The sequence below is a fragment of the Melanotaenia boesemani genome, chromosome 6 (assembly GCF_017639745.1).
Source record: "Melanotaenia boesemani isolate fMelBoe1 chromosome 6, fMelBoe1.pri, whole genome shotgun sequence".
Taxonomy (NCBI): Eukaryota; Metazoa; Chordata; class Actinopteri; order Atheriniformes; family Melanotaeniidae; genus Melanotaenia; species Melanotaenia boesemani.
Window position 1 is genome coordinate 18,739,578 of NC_055687.1, and position 18,146 is coordinate 18,757,723.

An 18,146-nucleotide genomic window follows, 5' to 3' on the forward strand; every position below is an offset into this window, starting at 1 on the left:
AACAAAACATACACAAGTCTTACATATCTGGAACTTGTTTTAATGCCAGGTGAAGTAACAGATCCACTGGGAACACAGCCAAAGGTAGGTTGCCTTTTTTTTCTAAATACAACATCTATCACCATAACATGGTGTATTATCATAGTCTCATGCTCTACTGTACATTTTCAGAGGCTGGACTTCACTCCCTTCAACCCCCTGGCGGACCCGGACTTCTGCTTTTATGACGAGAAGCTTCTGGAATCGGTGAAAGTGGGGGACTCGCACACTCAAGAGTTTTTCCGTCTGCTCTCCCTTTGTCACACCGTTATGAGTGAGGAGAAGACCGAGGGTGAGCCAGAGGAGTGAAACATGAGCCAGAGGAGTGAAACACAGCACCCTTTCCATATTTATTGTCTAAACATTGTTTCATCGGTCTGCACAGGAGAGCTCGTTTATAAGGCTCAGTCTCCAGATGAGGGCGCCCTGGTGACGGCAGCTCGAAACTTCGGCTTTGTGTTCCGCTCTCGAACACCTGGGACGATTACCACCACAGAGATGGGCCAAACTGTCACCTACTCGCTGCTCGCCATATTGGACTTCAACAACATACGCAAGAGGATGTCTGTTATAGGTGAGGAGGCGGGATGCTGTTTGTAAATTGGGGATTACTAGTATGAATTTGGAATGTAAAATGATTAAAACTAAATATCTTTTTTTACACACTAAAAATGGAAACTGGTGCCCATTTATGTCTATATTTGTCTTTTTTGTTGTGTTTTTATTTGAGGTCTATGTTGAGCCAGCTTTGTTAGATATGATAAAAAGAAAGGAGAGAAACTGAAAATGTGGGTAACGTTCTGTAAATGGCATCTAGCTATGATCTGAATAGAGGATGTGAACAGACCATACTGCTTCCAGGTGACCCTGTGAACTGTGTTTTGATCTGCATTGCCCCTGATCACATGAGAGTGTGACATCTCTGGGTCAAATATGGTCCAAAATCCTTTTGGGGAACCAATACTACAGCAATAGCATCATCAGTAGTTCCCTTTTTAAGGTTTATTAAAGGTTATAAGTTTTTACCCTAGTTATTTCTATAAGGGAACATATTTGTTAAATTACTATCTGCTGCAGCCTGTTCTCACTGCAAGAACAAAACGAATTCTTTTGAGATTTCACTGATTCTTCCTGGGATTTGCCCTCTTATAAGGGGCTGACAAGTAGCCTAAAATACTTGTTGCCTGAACTGCATCAGTAGTGTGGCAGGACGTTGATAGACATCCTGTGGTAAATTGAAATGATACATCCATCCTGGGTGTTTAGAAGTTGATGGAGTTTTCTGAAACTCATCGGAGTTCTGTAATTTATTTTTTAGTGCGTAATCCAGAGGGCAGGATCCGTCTGTACTGTAAAGGAGCTGATACTGTTCTGCTAGAGAGACTCCACCCCTGTAACCAGGAATTGATGACTATCACCTCAGACCACCTTAATGTGAGTAAACAAGTAACCTTTTAAAACCACTGGGTGGAGCTCCACTGCCATCTAGTGTCTTTCACTCAAAATGAGCTTTTAACAGCATTAGTTTTTATCTATGTCTGCTGATTAGTTAATTTCTATAACCACAAGCATGTTTTTTACTAACAGGGTAAATAAAAATAAAAAAATAAAAACAGTTTTAAGTAACACATTAAAATGAATGTTGTGTATCTTAAATCAAGCCTGCAACAGATATGTTTGTGTGTTTATTTTTTGTTTTAGGAGTACGCAGCGGATGGGTTGCGGACACTTGCTGTGGCCTACAGGGACCTTTCGGAGGACGAGTGGGAGGCTTGGTCGGAGAGCCACCGCTTCGCCGACAAGGCCACGGACTACAGGGAAGACAGACTGGCTGCAGCTTATGACAAGATAGAACAAGATATGATGGTAGTCTCTCATCTCACTTTCACGTTCTTTCTCTGACCCAATTCCTTATTACATTAAATATGCATTATCCTATCAAGCAAAATTGGACTTGTGATTTGAAAAGGGGAACCTGGTTATAGTAGGCTGTATCTCTATATTTTGTCGGGAGTTCTGGCTGTTAAGCTATTCCTAAATTTTCTTTTAGTGTTATTGCAGGAATTTTTACATGCATGTTTGTGTTTGTAGCTCCTAGGTGCCACAGCTATAGAGGACAAGCTACAGGAAGGTGTCCCAGAGACCATTGCTGTGCTCTCTCTGGCCAACATCAAGATCTGGGTTCTCACTGGAGACAAGCAGGGTGAGATATGCATATTTACACACCTGTCTCCTGAACCTAGTCTGCTTGCTGTTGTTGAAAAGTGCAAATTATGAACCACATCTTTATGGGGAGGTTTTAGCTGATTATACAACCAATACAACCAAACAACAGACAGTACACCGCTCTCTTATTCAGGACTTTTGCTGGAAAAAGGAAATCCATAACAAATAAATATTATCATGCAAGACTGAATGTTTAATAACTAAAGAGACACGTGGGGTTCGTGTTACAGAAGTAACAGGGTAACTACTGTCAGATGAGTGGATAGAACAAATAAGTTGTCTACAGTTTGATCAGTAAATGAAACAAAAGTACAACTAAAATATTTTTATCTCCGTTTTTCTTTCATATAGAAACAGCCGTCAACATAGGTTACTCATGTAAGATGCTGACAGATGAAATGACCGAGGTGTTCATCATCAGTGGACACACAGTCCAGGGTGTACGACAAGATCTCAGGTCAGTTTGTTTCTGTGGATGGTTCCCCCAGTCTGTCTGTGTAGTAGAGGACCTCAAGTAACATGAGAGAGGACTTGAATAAAAATAAATTGAGAAGTACATGCATGATCGGACTGAGTAGGTGTGGTAGCACAGTGTTTTTAACTACTGAGAATCACTGAACAATGCCCAGTGCTTTGCTTTTTAATTTATTTAATTTATTTATTTATTATTTTATTTTTAAGCTGTAAAGTTTCTGTTTTTTAAATTTATTTTTAAGAGTGGTAAAGTTGTGGGATTTTTTTTGACAAGGGCTCCAATCTTGTCTCATTTCAGACTTTAACTGAATCAAGTGTATCAATTAGTAAAAGTAACAGATTTTAGTCATTTTTATTTAGCAAAACAAAAAAAAGTTGTTACATTATTTAAGATCAAGTCATGAAGTGTCCATTGACCTTTAGGGCATGGTTATGTAAGGGAAAAATCTGAATCTGAAGAAAGATGCAAGATTACTAAAGAAAAAAAAATAGTAATGAAAACTAAAAGTAACTTTTACTATTCTAAATACTACAAAAAGACTTTCAAGAAAAAAGCTGCCCAGCAAAACTAAGAAGCTGGGGAAGAAGGGGAAGAAGACCTGATTCTGTCGTTGTTGCCAAATATGCTTCCAGTAACTATGAATGAATTGAACACCTGTGTAAATATTATATTTCATACTTTTAGTTTTAATCTATTCACAAAACAGAAAAAATACACTTTTGAATGGGTATTGCAAAACATTCAGTGTAGACAGCTGAGATAAAAGAATGAAAGAATTAAATTCAGTTCCTTGCGACCTGTCCAGGATGTAGCTGTCTTTCAGCTAATGACAGCTGGAATAGCTAAAAAACACAAAACAAAAAAAAAAAAAAAAAAAACAAGCTGAGTCCTAAAAAGTTGATCAGCTTCAATCTTATATAAATCAGGAAAGCAATTTTTACAATTCAGGTATTGGTCTCCTCGGTTCCTGAATGCTTACTGGGTGTTGTAGCAATGGGAGTGAAACAGAGTGGCAACATGCACCTGTCCAGACTTTTCTCAGTTCCAACACTTGACCTATTGGCTCTGTATTATTCTCATTTAACCACAGGATGAGTTTTGATGTGTTTTCTTCTGCAGGAGGGCGAGAGAAAGGATGATTGAGCTGTCACGAGCCAGAGATGGGGGGAAAGCGGACGGGATGGAAGGATGGGCAGAGGCACATTTCATGGGTAACGGGTACAAAGAAGGACAAGGAGGAGATGGTGCTGCTGAAGGAAGAGAAGGAAAACAGCTACAGTGCACTCCTGTCCCTTTACCTCCCACTCATGTAATAGACAGCATCTCTGGAGAATTTGCCCTCGTAATCAGTGGTCACAGTCTGGTATGAATAGTATGCCCTCACACTCATATACTGTACACAAAATCAGCATGCAACTTAAGCGTTATATATCATATATGAATAAAAAAAACTTCTTACTGCAAACTGCAAATTGTATGTTTTACATATTTGTCATGGACTTCTCACGTCTCTTCCCTGCCCTCTGATAGGCTCATGCACTCGAAGCAGACATGGAGGCAGAGTTTGTCTCAACGGCATGTGCTTGCAAAGCAGTGATCTGCTGCAGGGTCACCCCTCTCCAAAAAGCTCAGGTGGTGGAAGTCATCAAGAAACACAAGAAGGCTGTCACACTGGCTGTAGGAGATGGCGCTAACGATGTTAGCATGATCAAAAGTGAGTTGTGCAGGAAGGACCAATGCATGAAGGGTGGAATAGAGAAAAGGAAGCAGTATAACTGGATTATAGTTGAGCTGGAGGGAAAGAGAGAAGTTGGTTTCGGTCATGTGTGTGCTGTATCTACCTTTAAGCAATGGAAATTCTCAGCAGAAGTAGTGGTTTTAGAGGTTGTTTACATGGTGTTACAAGTAGAAATGTTGCACTGATTGCAACGTCCTCATAAAGTTAGGAACTTGTTTCTTGTGTTTTTAGTGTGACGTTAGTCCTTTTGAACCCTGGCAGACTGACCACTCATTACAAACTCATTAACTCAATCGGTGAGGACAAACACTCATAAATCCAAATAACTTTCAATTTAGTTTTAAATTCTTATGGTACCAAAATACTTATGTCTTCAGTACTTTTTAGTCAGATTTTAAATATTTCCATCAGTATATGTATCTAATCTCTTAATTAGGGATTAGCATTAATTAGTGATAAATAATGGTGATATAACTGTAAGGAGTTCATTTCTAGCCATAAAGTAAATTAGATAACTCTAGTTGTTAACAGAGTTAATTCTCCCTCTGTCATACTATTTTGTAAGTGTTGTGTCACATTTTTTTTGTCTTTCTCTGTGGCATTACAACATGTCAACATGTTTACGTGCATGTTGCTTGAAATGAATTTACGCACTTACAAAGAGGAATGCAATCTGTGCTCAGTGATTGGTTCACATCCTGTGATTTCTGTTGTTTTAATGTCAGAAATATTCTTTTTTTCTTCTTCTTCTTCTTCTTTCTTTTTAAGGCAATAATTATGCATAAAGGTTAGTTGAACACATTTTGGAGCTGGTAACTTTTTAAAGAGTTATCGATGTAACTCTCTGTGGCCCATTATGAGGCTGAGTAAACCAAACAGAACCATCAGTGAGTTAATAGAAACTAAAGTCTACACCAACAACGTGGTACATTCATCAAGTCAGTCACTAATAAGAGCAGGATGGCAGAATTAGCATCCCAAAGCAGTAAAGAGGTGTTTCGTTGTCAGGGATGCCTTGAATTTAAACACATGGATTTACCTCAAGACACAAAAGACCGGTATCACCATGTTAAAAATGTAAGCTGTGACTCTGAAGATTAGTATCAAAGTATCTTTGATTTGATGTGATTAGATCTATCTATCGCCTCAAAGGAAGAAGGTCACTGGTTTGAGCCTCAGCTGGGGAGGAGGGGTTTAGAATCAGGTCTTTCTGTGTGGTGTTTGCATGTTTCCCCAGTGTGTGCATGGGTTTGCTCTGGGTTCTCCAGCTTCCTCCACAGTCCAAAGATTTATGTTAGGTTAACTGGTCACTGAAATAATCCTTAGGAGGGAGTTTGAGTGTGAATGGTTGTTTGCCTCTCTGTGTTGGTCCTGCGATGTCAGTGGTGGACCCTGCCTCTCACCTGGTAATTCCAGGGTTAGGCCTTCAAAAGGCCACTTGCTTTGTCTGGTATCAGATGTCTCCTGTATCTTTTAGCATTAATAGCAAACAGCGACATTCATATATCTAAGCATAAATAAATTGCAACACATAAACTGCTTTAAGAACTGTGCCTTATCAGATTATAAAAGAGTTTAGTTTAGTTTTGTTTTTTGGTTTTGTTTTTTTTTTATAAAAAACCCTGTCAGTAAAATCTAAAATAAATGTTCAGTTTTCCCTATTACATTGCAATTTGACTTTCTCTTCTGTTCAACCTCAGGTGCTCATATTGGAGTCGGTATTTCTGGTCAGGAGGGGATCCAGGCCGTGTTGGCTAGCGATTACTCCTTCGCCCAGTTCCGCTTCCTCCAACGCCTCCTCCTCGTCCACGGCCGCTGGTCCTACCTCCGCATGTGCCGTTTCCTCTGCTATTTCTTCTACAAGAACTTTGCCTTCACCATGGTGCACTTCTGGTTTGGCTTCTTCTGTGGCTTCTCTGCCCAGGTCAGAGCAAAATGTAACATCAATAATCAAAACTTTAGGAGCCTTAATTGTGATTTTGACTGTTTGTGCATGTGTTTGTGTTTGTCTTTTTGTTGTAGACGGTGTATGATCAGTACTTCATCACACTCTACAACATTGTGTACACCTCCCTCCCTGTGCTGGCCATGGGGATATTTGATCAGGTCTTTTAATTTAATACATTTTGTATTATTGCTAGCCTATACCTGGGGCTGAAATGAAGCAGTCAAGTTGAAAGATGGAGACTTTCAGCTTTGATAAAAGAAATTTAAAAAGAAAAGAAAAAAAGAATGATTTGTTTAGGAATCACACCCATTTCTAATGCAGTTGTCCCATCCATCTTAAGAGGTTCCTAGATAATAGTACTCTTGTGTGAATAAGGCTTCTTTTAGAATAGAAATACTTTATTAATCCCTTTGGAGAGTCCTCAGTGAAATTTGGGTTTGGGAGGCATTTTCTGGTGTTATGTAGTATGCTTATGTTTGCATTTTGTTTAAACCACCAAACCACGTACTTGTTACATTCTTCTTTTAGCATCTAGGGTCTCTCACTTCCCCTCTTATTACAGGATGTTCCAGATCAGAGAAGTCTGGAGTATCCTAAACTCTATGAGCCCGGACAGCTCAACCTCCTCTTTAACAAGAGAGAGTTCTTCATCTGCATCACCCAGGGCATTTACACCTCAGTGGTGCTTTTTTTTGTCCCTTACACCATGCTGTCCGATGCCACTCAGAGCACTGGAGTGCCTCTCGCCGACTACCAGACATTTGCAGTCACCACAGCAACAGCGCTGGTTATAGTGGTGAGTGTACAGGTGAGAAAACCCAGGTTGGTAATACCTTTTCTCATAGCAGGCATCGGCCATATTTAATGGCTGTTGTGTTTCAATCACACCCCTCTGCTGTGTTTTTACATGTCTGTTTGGCAGATTGCTCTTGATACTGGCTTTTGGACAGTCATTAACCATGTGTTTGTGTGGGGCTCCGTGGGCGCCTATTTCACCATCATGTTTGCTCTGCACAGCCAAACCCTCTTCAGGATCTTTCCCAGTCAGTTCCACTTCGTAGGTTGGTCCCCTGCTTTTGTATATTGTGTATTCTTCAGCTACACAAACACTTTATTTTTGTATTTTATGATCCTTCACATGAGTCACAAGTTTGAATCTGTAATGTTGATGTTAAATATGAGTAAACTGTATATTTTAGAAATATTTGTTGTTTCTAACAAAATTCTTTTGATATTGTATGTAGTTTGAAATAATTTCACTTCACTAGTGACACTATGAAAATAATTAACATTTAAAGCAATGGTTCTCAAACTGGGGGTCGGGACCTCCATGGTGGTCGCCAGATAATTGTAAAAAATATATAGCCTACATTTATCAAATAGATTTGGGATTTTTACCAGATGTGTCTAAATGAAACCATTAATGAAGAGATACATCTTTGAAATTAGTACATTATTTTTTTTTAACACATTAACACGTAAACAACAAAGTTAGTACACATGCCATATTAACAATCTGAATTTGATTTTGGGCATATAGGTGTTATGTCCCAGCAGTGAACTACCAATAACCACTTCATTCTCATTTATGAAGATTCTGACAGTTTTCCAGCCTTACATTTAGAGGATGGCTGCAGGATGACCCTTTGGATATATCTTACATTTAATTACTAAGTCATTGCGTGGGAGTGGAGGTCACGAACACCAACATATGTTTTTGTGGGGGTCGTGGTTCAAAAAGCTTGAGAACCACTGATTTAAAGAACATGTGCTCATGTTTGTGTCTGTATATGTTTGTGAGTACAGGTAGTGCCCAGAGCACATTACTGCAGCCTGTCGTGTGGTTAACTATTGCGCTTGCAGCAGCAATATGCATAGTTCCAGTTTTGGCATTCCGCTTCCTCAAACTGGACCTCAAGCCTCAGCTCTCAGACACCGTAAGAAAACACAAAATTTGTAATACCGATGGGTTTATGGTTTTCATTGCAACATGTGTTACTGTCTTCCCAGCATGTCAGTTTGAAGCAGACTAAAGCCAGCTGTGCATGTAAAATCTGTTCATGTGAGTGTGTGGGACAAGTTCATGCTTATCGTCACTGGCCTCGTGCACTCTAAATCCTGTGTAAATATTGACTTAAATCAGTGTACCTCACTGAAACAAGTTGTTTTTTAATATATACATGTGAGAGCAGTGTGAGGCTGTGTCAAGCAGTCAAACGAAGCAGCTGTGAAGGGGGGTGTGAGGACGTTTCTCTTTTGATTTGCATTGAAAACACACATTGAAACATTTTAGGTTTCGATGAGATGAACGTCAGATAATGACTAAGATTTATATAGAGTACATAGTTCCATGCATGTAGAGCCAACTATAGTAGTAGTAGTAGTAGTAATAGTAGTAGCTAATGAATAAAGGTGATTATTTAAAGGTCATATAACAAAAAAAATAGTTATGTTATAATTTGTGATACAATTATGTCAACAAATCTAAAAAATAATCTTCCTTCCTGTTGGTCCATTTTCAGGTACGTTACACTCAGTTGGTGCGAAAGAAGAGACGGAAGCCGGCAGGTTGCAGCACCGGAGGTGCCTGGCGTGGTGCAGGCAGTTTGTCAGAAGGCCGTCTGAGCACTCGCGGTGGCTCCAGGAGGTCAGGGTACGCCTTTGCTCACCAAGAAGGTTTCGGAGAGCTGATCACTTCAGGAAAAAACATGAGACTCTCCTCTTTGGCCCTGGCTTCCTTTGCCTCCAGACACAGCTCCAGTTGGATCGACACACTCCGCAGAAAGAAAAATATTCAGACTCACACACCATCATGTGCTTCAGGGGAGTGCAGCCCGATGCCCAGCAGTGTCACCGGGTCGGTTCCACCACTTTCAAACTCTTCTTCTGTTCTGGGCGGCTCACTAGAAACGCCTATTGAGGAGGAAACAGTCTCAACACCAGCTCTGAACATGCAGACTGACCCTTCATCTTTCATACAAACCCCAGCAGCTTTAGCATCATCTTCAGTGGCAGCTGCACCTCAGGGCTCAGCTCAAGCCGTTAGTGCTGATATCTTAACCACTACTACAGTGAGACCCCATGGGATAGACTCTGCTGGAGGCGTGACATTCTCTCTGGGGACTGTGCAGGTCAGCTACCAATACGGAAGAATACACACCTTTGTGTCACTGTTTTATCAATATAACTCTTTTAAGACTAAGCTAATAGTTCATTTCTCTCTCATTGTCCAACAGGAAGGTCTCTTTGGATGCAGGAGTATCACCTCTAGTACCAGTGCATCCAACAGTCCAAGCCCAACCTCTGTTGAGAGGGAAACCAGCCATATTGAGTAAAACTTAAATTAAACACACAGTGCCCTTGTCTCATAAATAGATAACATCAGAATTACAAGAGGAAGCGGTACATTCTGATGACATGGACTTTCCCTGTAAATGACCGTTTTTATGTTGTGCCGATCAGTCCTCTAATGTATGCTGTTAGAAGACAGCTTATGAAATACTTTGAATGAGATAAACTATATTTACGTGAAGATCAGCAGCAGATGCAGAAACAGAATTTAAGGTAACTAGCTATTTATGTAAAAGACTGATATTTTACAAGCCTTAAAACTATAACTCAAAGAATCAACTGCTGAAATCAACAGTGAGATGGATGAATGAGAAAAATAAGAAGTAAGTTGCAAGCAGTGTTATATGTCAGAGTTTTGTCTGTTGAAAAACATCTGTGTTCATTATAGTTCTCAGTGAGAACGCTTTTTTCATTTACAGAAGACTTGCAAGATTTGGGCCCTTTTTCTCTGATCTGCTACCTTTCTACTATGTACTTTTTTATTTTTATTTTTTGTTTTGCATCATATTGATGTGTTAAAATGGCCTGGTTTAGTTGCACATTTAAAATCAAGCTTTGGTGCTTTGATTTAAAAGTTAGGCCTTTTATTTTATTTATTTTAAGTTTAGGTCTGACAAAGACAAGTTCATTTTAGTGTTCCTGAAACACAAAGTGAGAATACAAACTGTAGCTGACCTGGGCAGAACAGAAACAAAAACCAAATGTCAGCAAATGAATATTTAAAGGTGGTTTGTCAAATTCTTAATATAAATATTGACATTGTGTGAGCGAATGGTTGCGCTGATTCATGCTTAAAACACAGTCTGCAGTAAAATTCTTTAAGTTTTTACTCACCCACGATGACTTAAAAATGCCACAACATTTGTCGCTCTATCTGGATTCTGTTCAGTCAGTGTGTCTTTTTCCTGCAAATGTTCCTGTCAAACACTGGCCCATTTTGGGCTTAGAGAATTATCAAGTCGGGTAACAAGAAGAACTTCCCTTCAAACATTTCTCACTTGCAATGCATAACTTTTTTTGCAATGACTGCAATGTACAGCTTTGGGCTTCCATGAATTCTCCTTGCAGCTTTTTTGTGGAGCAGTTTAATGATGATGAATAAAAATGTTTTGTTTTGTTTTGTTTTTAAGTTGTCTCTTTCTCATGAAACACATTGTGTTTATGCAAATTTGATTTCAAAGCTGAGGGTTGAAATGATGCTGCAGTAAGTGGTGGAATGTGAAAGTGAGACAGAACAGAACATTTGATCAGACAGGAGGGGATTTTTTAAATTTAGCTTATATATATATATATATATATATATATATATATATATATATATATATATATATATATATATATATATATAATATTTATTATTTATTAGGATAAGGCTGAATCTTTCATTCCTACATGTATTTGATATGATACAACAAAAAATATGATTAAACAAGAATTAAAGCACTTGAAGGCATTTTTTAGGCAAGGCAGTTTATTTGTATAGCACATTTCATATATAATTCAAAGTGCTTTACATAAAACCATTACAATCATTACAGATATTAAGAAGTAGTAAAAGGCAGCAACAAATAGCAAGGATCACAATAAAATCATAAAATAAGTTAAAAAGTCACCATGCAGTCTGAAAGACCATAAATGGATCTATACTATAATAGCAGGACTAAGTTCAGGTCTCATGGAGGTTTAATTCTGACGCTGAAGAGGATTTCCTCTGTGTAACGGCGCTAAACAAGGGGAAGAGCACTGGGATTTCACAATAACGGGTCTTACGGACAGCAGCCTGCTGCAGCCACAGGAACTGTTTTAATCTTAGTCTCTGTTTGGGAGACACCAGTTGTCTGGTCGGTGTTCAGCATGGAAAACTGCTTCAGTGGGAGTCAGCAACCTGCAGCTCTTGCTGTTTAATTAGTGATGGTTTGTGGACGGGTTAAAGCGAAAATGAGTATTTTTCTCTTTCTGTTGTGTGTCCTGTGGGTCTCGTCGGTTCGCAGCTTATTTGATGGAACGTGTCCCAGAAAAGGTGAGCTTTTAGAATATAAGTAAATAAATACAGTAAGCAGATCTGCCACTTAGTTTAAGCTAAAATCATGCTCAAATGTAAGGATTTATTTAATTATTCATTTTATTTTTTTATGAATGGAAATTACAATCAGTCAGTTTATGTAAATGCACTATGAGCACCATGCACGTTTATTAATATGCACTTTGTAAACCAGATATGTAGAGGATACAGCGAAGTTTTATGTTTCGAAATGGGGTGTTTAAAAATATAGAAGCATCAGCTATGTGAATAGTCTCGCCAATGACAGCAAGTCCATCTAAGGCTTGATGCTTCTTATTTGCTTCTTTTCTGCCATTAATTTATGACATTTGTTGTTATTTTTCACCTCAGTGTATTCTAATTTATTTATGTAATTATTTTGGTTATTTGTTTCAGCTGGGGGGATTGAATTAAATTAAAATTGAATTGAATTGAATTGAATTGAATTGAATTGAATTGAACTGAATTGTAATGAATTGGAAAAAACAATCAATTTTAAAATGAGAACATTTAAAATAAACATTTGGGTTTATTGTGTTTTGCAAATTCCAATTTCTCTCTGGGATAAATAAAGTATTTTATATTTGATTCTTTTATTTAATTTTTGTTGCATTTGGTCCAACACTTATACTTTATGCAATGTATAATATACAATATATATACAACATATTGCCCTCTATTGTTTTCATGCTTGATTTTCCAATGTAATTTAAATTGATAAGAAAGGGGGGGAAACTAATGTATATTTTAATTCCCTACTAGCCAATAATGATACAATTCATTATTCAGATTTTTCTATTTCAATTGGAAAAATATCAAACAGCAAAACCAACAAAACCAAATGGTCTAAAAGGTCAGGGAGACTGAAATGTAAATCTGTGAGCGATGATACAAAACGGGTATAATTTATGACAGAGAAGAAACGGTGGAGGAGAGTGACTGATTAAAAGAGGAAGTTGAAAAGAAGTTGGTAATTTTGGTTATGCAACCTTGCACCCTATCGTGCTGTACCCAGTGTACTATGACCAATATTCAAACTTAAAGTACAGAAGTATAATAAACTAGAACTGAATTTGCAGTTACACATGTTAGGATAGAGAGAAATCTTAGTAATGTTTTGTGTGTTTTTTGGGCAGACCTTCCTCCTGGTGTGGTAGTTTTATCTCTGGGAGATAGGCTGGATCTAACCTGCAGCGGCCATGTGAAGGTGAATGGAGTAAAGGTCAAAAATGACTCAAACTCCAATAAAAGAAGAATTTTGGTTGGAGTCCCATCCACTCCAAAAGTTGCAAGCAACAGTGCATTCTCAACTAAAAGTGTTCAGAATACAGTAAGTGAAGAATACCGCTCCACTTCTACTGACATAGGAGTCAGCACCATGTCAGAAGAAAACAAAAACCTCAGCATTACAGACACAGAATACACAACTTCCCCTTATATGATCCAGTCAACCACCACAAGCAGAACACCAGAGAGGGTGGATGAAGAGAAGGACACCGAAGATGATTATGACCATGAGGAGGGGTTGGAAGGAAACAGGGTAACAAGAGACATCAAGTCAAGACCTCAGTGGAAGTGGAACAAGGAGCTGGTGGGGACAGGAAACAGAGACTGGGGTAAAATCACATTTACAAGCGGTGGAGCTGCCCTCTCTCTGGCCTCAGTGAGACTGACAGACACTGGGAAATACACATGTCATCAGAGTGGCAGAGAAACATTTGCTGTTAAAGTCATTGTTGCTGGTGAGTTGCTGCACGATGGTTATGATTTAGCAGTGGAGGGGTGAATATATACAATGCTACTACATTTAGTTTGAACCAAAGGAGACAAATATAAAAATAGAGGGTAAATCAACACTTAAAATTTAAATCAAAGATGTAAATTGAAAAACAGGATATAAGTCAGTCACAGCCTACACACACCCACACAAACCAATCAAAATAGCTAAAGGGTAAGAGCATGGCATTTAAAACTGCTGCGTCTTATTCAGCATTGAAATGACTGTTTAATTATTCAAAGGGTATTTTTTCACAGATAAAGAAAAGCAAAGGTGTGATTAGATTAAATGTCAACATAACACTTGCCATAGTACATCAAAACCTACTACTAAAGTAACCAATGTAAGACAGCGAACAAAGAATGTCCTGTGTTACTGCCTGTCTTCTTGTCTCTAGATCCTCCTGAGACTCCCAGGCTGTCCTGCTACAAAAAGTCACCAAGCAGTAAAATTCGTTGTGAATGGACGCCTCAGAAGCCCATGATTAAGCAGCCTCACTGCTACCTCTTACTGAGTACAAAGTAAGGATGAAAGATAAAGTAGATTTGTAATAAATACAAAGCTTTATTCTGTACAGAGTTGTGGGGGAAACTTAGCTATCCTCACTGTTACAGGGGAGAGAGGGACTACATCTTGAATAAGTCACTAGTCCAAACAGCATGCAAACTCATGATTTCAGTCAGTTTAGAATGATTCATTTATTTATGCCTTTATGGTTATTATCCATCTTTGTGCTTTAGTTCTATTTTTTGTTTTTTAGTCTTCCTCTTCTCAGCATCCCAAAGTTCCATCATATTCCATGCTCATACTCATCTAACCTCTCCCGCTGTTGGTGTGCCCTGGACAACAATGATGATGAGATGAGAACCATTCATGCAGCCTTCTTGTGTGTTACAAGCATAATAGGCAATGCAACCAGCCCCCTGATATATTTTACACCTCTAAGCATTTGTAAGTGTCAATATGAACATGTGTTCAACTCTGTGTGGGTTTTATTCTGATATAAACAAAAGCTGTACTCACTGTGCACTTTCATAATCCCTCAGTAAAGCCCGACGCCCCATCAAACGTGTCAGTCCAATTGGAGCAAGAGCAAAAGTTGAGGGTCACCTGGAACTTACCAAAGTCATGGAAGCCGCAAGACAGTTTCTATAGCATCACTTATGAGCTCAAATACAGACCTTCAAAATCCTCAAACGAGCAGGTGAGTGAGACTATAAGACAAGCAACCAGTTTTTTTAAAATTGGTATTCAGAACTAAAACAACAAAACAATTTGCTGTTTCAGTAAAAGCAAACTGTTTTTTATTTTGATGTATCCATACAGGTACATGTGATTAAAGGCTGGCGCTCATACACAATAACTGATGCGCTGCCTGGTGTTGACTATCTGATTCAGCTGAGGAGCAAAGAAGAATATGATGGTCAGTGGAGCGACTGGAGCTCACCTGTCTATGCCAGAAGTAAATATACACACACAAACATGTAAAACAAAAATCAAATCAATTCATGATGATCGTACATTTTTACTTGACTTATTTATTCTACCTCACTGGTCAGAAAAAGTTTCTTGTGGTTAGAAAGACATGTACGTGGTGATGTGGTTCCTTCCCTTATGGACTGGATTTTCCCAAGAAGCTGAGCCCATAAATATGCCTTCACTTTTGCTCTTCCTGTTTCTCTTCCTCTGTATAAATTTACTTACAGTGTGCAGCATACAGTCAGTATTCTGGACGCATGTTCTTTATGTCCTGATGTAGATTTTTTTTTAAATAAAATATGCAGAAATGATGAAAGTAAATGTATTAAGAGGTAAGAGGAGGCAGCTTATAAACATTCTGAACTGACAAGACAGTAATTTCTGACATGCTACCTTTATATGATGAGCTTAGCATAAACACTTTCAAACCTAGCTCAACATTTACTACACAGATATGGAAGAGGCTCAAATCTTCAAGTTATTTCCATGTGCTTAGAGGAATAGGAGGTAGAGCACGAATGGTAATCACGACTTCCCCTGTTTGAGCTAAAGTTCCACATTGTCCAATTTCTTTTCTGTCTCGTTTCCTGTCACTTCTCTACCATCTGCTTTTAAAATAAAAACAGAAACCGCCTGTGATGCAACTCTGTAAAGGGTAGCTGAGAATTTCAAGAATTTCATTATGTCTACAGTAAATCTTTGAATGTAAATTTATTCTAAACCATTGGAAATATCAAACTCTGAATGCTGAGAAGTCAGACTGTGCTTTTGAATCTGTGCAGTTTGTGTTAAAAACAGCAAACACAGAACATTTCACATGCAGAGTATTCACATGCAGTTTTTTTAAAAAAATAACAGATACTTCTACAAAGTTATTTTATCTTCAAGATCTTTATTGAACTTAGATATTCCCAGTTTCTTCCTTGCTCTTCTTTTTCTTCCTGGCAAACACAAACCTACTTTGCATTTTTAAATCTTTTAATTAGATTCTGCTTAAATTGCTTTTTAAAACACCAACAGTAAAGTTTTGAAAGCAAATCTGTGTGGTCTCCCTTTCCTCTGTGTGGCCACTCATAAAGCTCTCAAAGCCTAGTTAGACTAGTGTTATCCAGCTTTGTGCTAGTTATCCTTGAAAACAAAACCATTCCTGATAAGAAATACCTTTTTTTACAGCTCACTGCTACCACTTCAACTATTGGGTTTAATGGCATTAAAACACTAAAAATTATCCATAAAAAATTCATCCTGACACATACAGTATGAAACTAGAAGTCTAAAAATAGGATGTTTTCGTTTGTTCTTGACTTGATCGGTATTCAGGTGTGACTTGCTACCCCTTAAAAAAAAGTAGTAACCCTGGTGTGATAATCATCCAGTATATGTTTGTCATGGATTGATTTCCTATCTGAGTGAACATTCTGTTAATGAGTTTGCGTTTTATAACATAACTTTTGTGGATGTCTTTCTCTTTAGTTTATGTTGCAGAGTATGATGTTCTGACAACCACAACGGTAAGACTTTGAACTGTCAATCAATCATCATTTCTGCACTTTCAACTGTTCCCACACTTTTTCACTTTTGTTGTCATTTTTTTAACTTACAGATTGATTTCAACCTGGAAGAAATAGGTTCTGGTTTTTCTCCAACTAACTATCCTGATGGTAAGGTGGCTAACAGAAAGTACAGTCTTTTTTGTGTCAATTTTGTGTGTAAATGTGAGCCAAAAGAAGATGGATAACTCTCGAATGCTGTTGAAGCTGGAAAAACTCAGCTCTGCTTCACTGGGCTTTAACAGGAAACTATGTTATCATAATAGCAGAGGCTCAACAACGAAACACGCCACAGGAGACATGGTTCCCCACGCCTACCACTCACACATATTCAGTTACACCCAAACCTATACTTGCATAGGTCTATTGGGATTTCTCAGTCTTCTTCTCTTTTTTTTCCACAGATCCCACAACTAATCCAGTCTCTTTAAACTCTTCCTACGAGCCACCTTATATCCTGTGGATTGTTGTTGTCGTTGTTGTTGCCATTTCGTCAGTCATTTGGGCTGTCTACATTTTCAGGTATTGAGAAGCAGGTAGTGAGATTTTAATACAAAGAACATGTCCTGCACAAATTAGTTCAATAGCCAGTGAATTTATACCCATAAATTACACACCAGAGTCAGTCATTTACCTCTTCATCTTTTTTTTTCTCCATTCCAGACACAAGAGCAAATTTATGTCTAAACTCCAGAGTCTTAGTGTCATCACCCCACATCGGGACTTGTCTCCACCTCCACCCCGAGCTTTAGAACCTCCAGAAGGGGAGGCTCTGATTACTTTTGTCCCTCAGCTTTACAAAGATAACCTGCCAAATGAGACACAAGAGGGGGATGAAAATGAGGAGGGACAAACTGCAACAGACAGGATAGAAGCCATGCACTTTAATAACAACAGTTATTTCTTCCTGGAGAGGGAGTTGTAAAAGCACAAAGCACGAGAAAATGTGAGTGATTTGTGTTTTTGGATTGTTTTGCACATTAGAGCCAATATTACAAGTATAAGAAAAAGCCTATGAGAAGGAATCAAACTCAGGAAAAGCTTGTATAAACTGAACATACTGTATATTTTTCATTCTAACTTTGTCATGCTTTTTATTATTATTTTTTTATTATCATTTTAAGTCACTCTTGTGTACATTGTTGTGCTTCCTTTCGAGTAATTTTTCTCTTCACTGTCTTATATCTGTGCTAAGCTGAAATGTCCTTTCAGCTGAAAACTAAATGTAAGCTCGTAGGTGGGCTTAATCACACTTCATGCTCTTTATATTACCAACATTTACCAAATATACTATTCACAGTGTTTCCATGTGCATAAGATTTAAATAGATTTGTCTGGTTTTATGCTCCTTTATAAGTTTATGTGTGGATTAGTTTGTTTATGTTTTTACCATCAAAGTACAAGTGTCATGTTTTGACTTTTTGAGGCTCTATCCTAAAAAGGGTCTCTGTATTAAAAATGAGTTTTGAGAACATTTTAGTTTTGTGTCTTGAATCTCTGTGTAAGTCAGTAATTTGTTGAA

The 18,146-nt window shown here is 38.2% G+C and overlaps 2 protein-coding genes across 8 annotated transcripts in view; both read left to right on the forward strand.

The window, feature by feature from the left end:
• Positions 1–10,906, forward strand: part of atp8b2 (ATPase phospholipid transporting 8B2) — a 30,547-nt gene extending 19,641 nt beyond the window's left edge. For 3 of the 7 annotated variants that reach the window (XM_041988247.1, XM_041988246.1, XM_041988249.1), the window contains 16 exons: positions 50–84; positions 172–331; positions 425–613; positions 1,358–1,473; positions 1,741–1,905; positions 2,131–2,242; positions 2,617–2,722; positions 3,860–4,103; positions 4,271–4,454; positions 6,179–6,402; positions 6,501–6,584; positions 6,989–7,234; positions 7,349–7,487; positions 8,233–8,363; positions 8,949–9,557; positions 9,663–10,906. In XM_041988247.1, coding sequence (XP_041844181.1) covers positions 50–84; positions 172–331; positions 425–613; positions 1,358–1,473; positions 1,741–1,905; positions 2,131–2,242; positions 2,617–2,722; positions 3,860–4,103; positions 4,271–4,454; positions 6,179–6,402; positions 6,501–6,584; positions 6,989–7,234; positions 7,349–7,487; positions 8,233–8,363; positions 8,949–9,557; positions 9,663–9,761 — 2,843 coding nt within the window. In that variant the 3' untranslated portion in view covers positions 9,762–10,906. Of the gene's footprint in view, positions 1–49; positions 85–171; positions 332–424; positions 614–1,357; positions 1,474–1,740; positions 1,906–2,130; positions 2,243–2,616; positions 2,723–3,859; positions 4,104–4,270; positions 4,455–6,178; positions 6,585–6,988; positions 7,249–7,348; positions 7,488–8,232; positions 8,367–8,948; positions 9,558–9,662 lie in introns of those variants that run through there. The other 4 variants (XM_041988248.1, XM_041988251.1, XM_041988252.1 and 1 more) reach the window with 4 other exon arrangements.
• Positions 10,907–11,591: 685 nt separating this feature from the next.
• il6r (interleukin 6 receptor) lies at positions 11,592–18,098 on the forward strand. Its single transcript, XM_041986794.1, has 10 exons — positions 11,592–11,797; positions 12,955–13,560; positions 13,993–14,116; positions 14,356–14,546; positions 14,642–14,799; positions 14,922–15,057; positions 16,548–16,585; positions 16,678–16,735; positions 17,029–17,146; positions 17,288–18,098. The coding sequence occupies exons 1-10, from the start codon at positions 11,689–11,691 to the stop codon at positions 17,547–17,549; spliced, it is 1,800 nt and encodes a 599-aa protein (XP_041842728.1). The 5' UTR covers positions 11,592–11,688; the 3' UTR covers positions 17,550–18,098.
• The last annotated feature ends 48 nt before the right edge of the window (positions 18,099–18,146 follow it).

Bases quoted from the DNA above. Each gene is read 5' to 3' on its own strand.
- il6r (XM_041986794.1), top strand. From the start codon at position 11,689: ATGGTTTGTGGACGGGTTAAAGCGAAAATGAGTATTTTTCTCTTTCTG. The intron at 14,800-14,921 runs GTGAGTGAGACT...GTATCCATACAG, and splicing joins CAAAATCCTCAAACGAGCAG to GTACATGTGATTAAAGGCTG. The intron at 17,147-17,287 runs GTATTGAGAAGC...TCTCCATTCCAG, and splicing joins TGGGCTGTCTACATTTTCAG to ACACAAGAGCAAATTTATGT.